Consider the following 7,282-nt stretch of genomic DNA (forward strand, 5'->3'; position numbering starts at 1 on the left):
GAGTACAAGAAAATCTTGTTGGCCATGTATGAAATCTTATGCATATGCATCAAACTGTAAATTCAAAACCCCTTTCATCTCAAAGTTTCAAACAAAAAGAAGCAGGGTCAACAGAAAAGGTAAACATGAAAGTATTTCCTGCCGATATCCTCTGGTAATTGTTGTTCTAACGTTCAAGAGTTACAACTGGATACGAGGTTGACATTCAAACAGCTACAGCTGAGTTCATCTCATTGAGAATCTGATTGTAGGTATGGCAGTCGGAAGTGGTTGTAAATCCTGGAGTAAAATCTGAAAAGAATCTCAGCACTGCAGCAAGGAGTTGAGAATCATTAGAAGCCAAAGCAGCTTCCAGAAACAACGAGGCGCGGACAGTCACAACCTGGACAATGAATGGGTTGTTTTGTTAGGACGTTGAAAATTCATTCCATCTAACATTGTGGTTTCAGATAAAATTGCTTAAGAAAAATAATAACTAAAGACATTCTCTTTGTTCAGTTAAATACACTGCAGATTTTATTCAGCATGACACCATATCTTCTCAATAAAAAAGAGCAAACAAAAAAAATTCTCACAATAATTGATTCACTGAACACTAAAAGCACCCTAAAAGTGAACATAATGTAAATAGCATGATCATGACTGCAACAATAAGTGCTGCATCTATACCAAAGGTTTGAAAAACTACTTATCTAGCAGAAATCGATACCTTGGTTAAGTTAAAAATATAATATCATATTTACATCTATACCCCAAGATGGTAGTGTAAAAATTACCTTGTGCTTCCTAGCATAACGCAAGGCTTCAAGATAATATCCATCTTGCACTAGTTGCAACACGTAGTCATGATGCAAAGAGAGCTGTCTCAGCATATCTAGACCCAGCTTCCTAACCTGGGAATTTTGACGGCCTGATTCTAGGAGCTGCATTGCAACTTCTTTTGAGGGTGGAAGAACCTGTAATGAAATAGTTGCACTTGTTAAGACAAAAAAAGGCTAAAAAATAAAATAGAGAGCTTTCATTACTATCCAGGAGATTTCATTACTTCATAAGCACATTTTAGGCAATTTTTCAAAACCTTGTTTATGATGAACAGTGAGAGTTCTGCATATCGCTCATTGCATGCTAGAAGTTGTATTGCCAACACATAGATGTTTGGTTGAACTTTTTTCTTTACTGAACTTGCACTGCAACATTGGAAACAAACATGTCATTGTGCGTGAACCTAATATACACAAGCAGTTATGAACACATGCACGATAAAAAGAAATAAAAAAACAATATCAACATTTCCTAAATACTCTCCAAGTTCATCTTTTCCAGTCACTTTCCTGGCACAAGTTACCTGATAGGTACATGAATCATTTTAATAACAGAACTTGAGAAACCAAAGTTACCCAGTCCAACGGATGAAAGAGAGCCAGCAATTTGACTGTTTTCTGGACTGGTCCATATGAGAAATTGATACTAAGTCAACAATTTTTTACGTATTCTATAATATAATAATAGCAAATATACCTGCATTAGTGCTAAACTCCACTATTCATTTCAATTTAATTCTTTATATATATGTATATAACAGGAGCTCGCCCATACTAGGCAAGGGGAAGTGTCTTTCTTTCATGTTGTGCCTGAAAGTCTTGGTAACACAACAGCTGCAAAACCAGAGTGGCTTAAAGTTCTTCACTTCCATATTGTAAAGTAGATTTGCACAAGCACAAAAGCGAAGGTTGATTAAAATAGAATATCATTAGGAACACATGTAAGAGTCCAAGCCTAGAAACATTGCAGAGCCGTGAATCAAATATAAAATTGACATACCTACGAAGGAACTCAACAATGATGGCAACGAAGTAAGATGAGTCTCCCACCATCTCTTCCTCAACTGGAGCAAACACAAGGCTATACATCTCATCAGGTGAAATTGATGGAGAAGTAACTTGAGACTCTTGCCTTTCAGAAACACTAGCATTTAATGGGCTGTTAGTTGGTCTACGATGCTGAGATTGTGAAGATGATGTGTGAACTTCAGTGCTAGAACTCTCAGCACCACCTGATAATTTTTCCTTGTTCACTTTTCGGTTTGTCTTTAGTGATTTGAATTGGACATTGTCTTCAGTGTCTGACATAGAAAAATATAAAGATCTATTCAGAGATTCATTGTCAACTAAGGCACTAGATTGGCATTTGGTAGATGTTCCATGTCAATAAAATTCTCCTATAGATGAATTGGCACCAAATCTTGGTTTAACAATCTGTGTCCCACAAGAATGTGAGGTTTTCTCACCTTTAATTCCTTGGAGATAACTTCCTGTTTTGAGTGACTGGGAGTAAGACGCAATCAGTACTTCTATTGCCTTGGAAACCATTAAGACCGGTCTCCTTTCCAAGATAAGGTTGTGTGTAATTGCCAAGCACAGCTGCTTAGACTGAAACACAACAATTAACTCCAGCAAATAAGTAAGAGCACATATTTAAGAAAGGCCGTTGAATGAATTTCACAAGGCATGAAAGATATATCCAATTTATTTCTCTTTAAGTGATTCTCATATATGTTATTCTTTTCAAAATCACTTATCATGTTCTTTGGGAAACACAATTTCTTACATGTCCCTTATAAAAACCAATGAGCTTATCAAAATGTAAGAAAGGCTTCCACCTTACTAGCTTCCAACTTCCTATGTTGCAAGAACTCAAGCACTGATGGAACTTCAGAGCTACATGCAGAAATTGCCTGCAACCAAAAGAATCTAATTGCAAGATAACACATGAAAATATATATATATATATTCATCATCAAACTGATTTAACTTGCCTCCAAGTCTAAATGGATTTTCCATAACTGCTTATTGGAAACATTGCATGTAAGGTCAGGAATCAGAAATGTCCAGTCATCTCCATAAATGTTTGATTCAAAATCACTTATGTTGGCCTCCGGACTTTCACCATCTTTTACGGTGGATCGAGAAGAGGAAGCATTAGACCTGGGGAACCCCCTAAACAGTAGAGGCAGTGGAGCAGAAATGGGTGCTCGAGAATCTACAAATATGTCATAGAGTATAACAACCTTTGTGTCCACTTGATGGATAAGAAGTACATTATCAACCACACTAACAGCAATTTTGCTTGAATATATTGGCAAGGAACCCTGCAAAAAAGGCACATTACCATTTCAATTCTAGAAACTGATTTGTGTATTGATTTTGTAGCAAGTCTAGTACTTAGTTGACATGATGATGCAACAAAATAGCTGGATGAGTTGAGTTTTTCAAAAAGTTGGCCATCACTATTTGAATGCTATGATCCATGAAAAGGTACCCAAGCATTAAACAGGACCAAGTCAAGTGCTGGTACACTCATGCAAGCAACTGATAATTCACAGAAAAGTCCCAAGTTCAATCTTTCACATATTTAATAGAGTGCAACAAAGCATATGCTCCTCAACTCTATAGTTACCTCCAAAATTCTACTTTGATCAGTTCTGTTCTTCAATGCAAATTAGGTGAAATTAAGATAACCCAATTATTATTCCCAAAAAATTGTCATAACAATAAGCAATATCCAAGGTTATCAGTAACAGAGAAAAGGAAATTAGAGAAAGGAATTACCTGCTGCACAACAGCATCTTGATAAAACCTATATGAGTGAAGTAGCATTGCAACTCTATCAATTTGCAAGCAGTATATCCTCCCATAGCTGACAATGTTGAGATTTTTTAACATTAGTATAAGCGAAAAAATCATTCTTTTCTTGGTGAACAATGTAGATGACCAAGTTATATGTATTAATCTAATAGCAATCAAACTACCAAAAAACCTACATGGTTGCAATATAGACATCTTCAGCTGCTAGGACAGGCTTACTGTTAGCCTCAGATTTTGCCATTACCATCTCAAACTTTGGCAAGCAAACGATCCCCGCAGATGAAAGCTGAACAAAATAAAATATAATGTTGTTAGAGTTTCAGAAGAAGCTTCAACTAAAGAAGATGCCCACAATCATCAATGAGCTTTAACTGATAGAATCTCAAAACATCAACAATTCTATAAGCTCTTCTTGTACATGTCCTAAGATATGAATAAGCTAGCATCTTCTTGACATTCTTTTCCAGAAATCATTGCCCATGAAATCAAGGCAGTATGCTTGATTTTAATTTCCAGAAATGTTATGTACAAGTGTACAGCCCAACAAATTCAGCCAGGAACCAATGAAAGTTGAAGCCAGTGATGAAAATTCTTGGCATACCTGAAATCCACTGAAGGTCTTGCATTGCATTCCTGAAGCAAGAAGAACCAAGCGACTCTCGTGTGTATATACATACCAGCTCACATTCGATTTCCTTGTATCTACCAATTGAAATGATTTTGATTCAGCATCAAAGACAAGCAAATCCAGCCCACTGTGATTAAGACTTCATTTTAGCGAAATCAAAATGGAAGATCTTAATGGCATAAAAAAGATTGAATCAAGTCTGGAGAAAATCAAATAGGAGTGTTACTACAGAAGCTATTACTATAGAAACTTTCTATTCCTTTTTTTTCTTCTTCTTCATTTTTTTTAACAGATGGCCATGTGCAGAAATCTCCATGACATACAACACCCCTAATATAGATAAAACTCAGAATCATATTCAGGGGTCTTCTATGTATATGAGAGAATTCTGCAATGAAGATCTCAATCTTTAGTATATTGGAAAACAGAATTTCCCAATCTCAGCTGTAACAAACCCATAAAATGTGCAGAAAGTGAGGTATGGAAATTTTCTGAGGATATGCAAGTACCAGGTAATTATTATTATATTCAAAACGAACTCATTATCCAAGAAAAATACATGAAGCAAGTCATCTATCGTCACAAGTATAAATCAGACTAGGTTAAAAGCCTAACTAGGAAAAATGACCATCTTTCAGCCATTAGCTGAGGTGGCGAGGTGTAGGAATCAAGATAGGATCAGGGTAGATTCGAAAGTTGAAACTCTTGAAGAACTTTTTGGATAGAGGTTCAAATAGAACATAAAGACAAAATCCATTTCCTTCTCACAAGACCCAAGTTTCAATTGATTCCTTCTTTTTTTGCCTCAGCAAGAATTTAAGGCAAATAAACACATTGAAGAGCAAACAAATCGAAGACCAACAAAAATGCTTAACATTTTTTAAAAGCCACATAGAACAAAATAAAAGCTTCTTCTTACCTGGTCTTTACTAGTACAAAATGGCACCGTGGACAATCAGTCCAAAAAAACCCTAGTATGCTCTCTGACTCTGGCTTACATTTGTGATAAAAGTTTTGTCCAGTTTCCCTGTGAAAAAACTGGATCTCTTGACTGGTTCTCTGGATTGCTATGATCTTCGCATCTAAAGAATACCGAATAGATAGGATAGGACCTTCACTTATCAAATCAGAGGTAGGTGCAACAAGAGGATCAAAGGGAGCAACTTTCCATGAAAAAACCTGAATTAAAGACAAACAAATCAATTTTGAAACAAATAACCTACAATCACTTTAAAAAAATCATGATAATGCAAACGAACTTTGAATAATTGATTTTAACATCAGATTACCTGATCAGATGTGGGGGAGCATAATAGCTTATTCCCATCATCATAAAATAAACCCCTTGATCCTGGAACATTACATCGTAAAGGAGGGTGCTGAATATAAACATGTGACAACCCTGCAGACCCACTTGAACTAACACTAAGCTGCGAGATGGATGCTTTTCCAGACATAACCAAACCAAATCCTTCAGCTCTCAAATTGAAGCTATTAAACTTACGCTTGCATTATTCAGTATCTGCCCACAAAATATCCAAGATAGAGAACCTCAAGCCTTTCCTCTAATCTGCCAAGCAAAAGGAAATACAAAAATCTGATCAGATCCTTGGAAAAATTGGAAAAACAAGAATGTTTTCATTTTCTTGAAAAATTTGAGTTTCATACGGTATTCTGCATGCAATTCTTTAGAGCAAGAAATTCTTTCAAACACATATCCCGCTCAATTTCCGGAACCTTTGCCGCAACACAGCCTCCGTATTCTTTTGCCTACAAAAAGAACACTTCCTTCACTTCTATCAAAGAAACCAAAACCGTGCTATAAATCAAACTTGTATCTTCTAAACAAAACAAACCTGGGCAGCACAATTAACTAAAATTCGTCTCAGCGTCGAACTACTACTATTCCTTTCTTTCATCTCCACAATACTGTAAGACAATTGAGAATTTGAAGACTACTTTAACCAAATAATAATTAAAACGCCAAACGAAACCCTAAGGAACTAAACTGAAGCTAATCCAATCAATCAAATGCACTAAACAAGAAAAAAAAAAAAGACAAGCAAGAATCAGAGAGAGAATACCTGGAGAGAGGTAAACATTGAATGGTAAGTGAGAAACTGAAGAGTCGGTGGTTTGTTTTCCAGTTGTGAAAAGAAAATTGTTTACGTTTATATAGGGGTCATGATTTGAGACCCAGGAAAGTCCCCGGCCCATGTCCGAGGAAATGAAGTTCCGGTTATGGGTAAAGCTTCGTGCGATGGGTCTTATGGGTTGAGATAAGTTCAGTCCTTTGGGCTTATCGCCGGAAACTTTTAGGCCGACTATAACATCTATGCTCAGTTCAATTGTGGATCAAGTGTTCGGTAATGTGATGTGCTGTTTTTTAATTAAAAATATATTAAAATAAAAAAAAACTTTAAAATGCAGTTTGAATTACGTTAACAAATATACCCTAACTGGACGGAGGCTTATGGCTCTTTCCTTCTACTTTTTTAGAGCTAATAGTTTTAACTAGATTCATTCGCTCATTTAATACTATAGAAAGATCAAATTTTTTTCTATTATTAAAAAAATACTCATAGAACTGAGGCCGAATCAAATGTTGAGAAATTTTGTAAATTTCAAGCATTGTTTTTTAAATAAAAATTCATTCTGATCTTAAAAAAAAAATTAAATAAAATATTAAAATAAATTCTCAAAATTTTGTATATGATTGGAGAAAAAACGTAATAATATTATATATCAAAATATAAATTTTATGTTAATTAAATATTCATTATTTTTTTATTTATATTATTAATATAATAATTGGAAAAACACCTTAATATTCTCCTAAATGCCTACAATATTATTTGAAGAACATGAAAAAAATTAAATAATAATTGAAATATAATATTAATTTTTTTATAATGTATTTAAATCTAAATAAAAAAATAAAAGAGACCTATTTGTTCCCCCTTGTTTTAAGGGGTGAATATCATCCCATTAACAACTCTTTTTAATATTT

General features: G+C 34.8%; 1 protein-coding gene across 4 annotated transcripts; it reads right to left on the reverse strand.

Moving 5' to 3' along the window:
* Positions 1 to 6,460, reverse strand: LOC105111591 (uncharacterized protein C18orf8-like). Of its 4 annotated transcripts, none has more exons than XM_011006999.1 (15): positions 6,357 to 6,460; positions 6,129 to 6,201; positions 5,941 to 6,042; positions 5,562 to 5,842; positions 5,192 to 5,451; positions 4,246 to 4,399; positions 3,821 to 3,930; positions 3,609 to 3,696; positions 2,816 to 3,148; positions 2,660 to 2,734; positions 2,288 to 2,429; positions 1,822 to 2,113; positions 1,079 to 1,187; positions 777 to 956; positions 1 to 382 (listed from the first exon to the last, which is right to left on the reverse strand). In XM_011006999.1, the coding sequence occupies exons 4-15, from the start codon at positions 5,727 to 5,729 to the stop codon at positions 206 to 208; spliced, it is 2,088 nt and encodes a 695-aa protein (XP_011005301.1). In that variant the 5' UTR covers positions 5,730 to 5,842; positions 5,941 to 6,042; positions 6,129 to 6,201; positions 6,357 to 6,460; the 3' UTR covers positions 1 to 205. The 4 variants fall into 4 exon arrangements, with proteins under 4 accessions (XP_011005301.1, XP_011005300.1, XP_011005302.1 ...); XM_011006998.1 differs by having other exon boundaries at positions 1,822 to 2,122; XM_011007000.1 differs by lacking the exons at positions 5,941 to 6,042; positions 6,129 to 6,201; positions 6,357 to 6,460 and having other exon boundaries at positions 1,822 to 2,122; positions 5,192 to 5,450; positions 5,560 to 5,637.
* Between the last annotated feature and the right edge of the window lie 822 nt (positions 6,461 to 7,282).

The sequence above is a fragment of the Populus euphratica genome, unplaced genomic scaffold (assembly GCF_000495115.2).
Source record: "Populus euphratica unplaced genomic scaffold, PopEup_1.0 scaffold484.1, whole genome shotgun sequence".
Taxonomy (NCBI): domain Eukaryota; kingdom Viridiplantae; phylum Streptophyta; class Magnoliopsida; order Malpighiales; family Salicaceae; genus Populus; species Populus euphratica.

Bases quoted from the DNA above. Each gene is read 5' to 3' on its own strand.
- LOC105111591 (XM_011006998.1), bottom strand. From the start codon at position 5,729: ATGTCTGGAAAAGCATCCATCTCGCAGCTTAGTGTTAGTTCAAGTGGG. The intron at 2,735-2,815 runs GCAAGTTAAATC...TTTTGGTTGCAG, and splicing joins AAATCCATTTAGACTTGGAG to GCAATTTCTGCATGTAGCTC. The intron at 957-1,078 runs GTTTTGAAAAAT...ATTTCATTACAG, and splicing joins CACTGTTCATCATAAACAAG to GTTCTTCCACCCTCAAAAGA.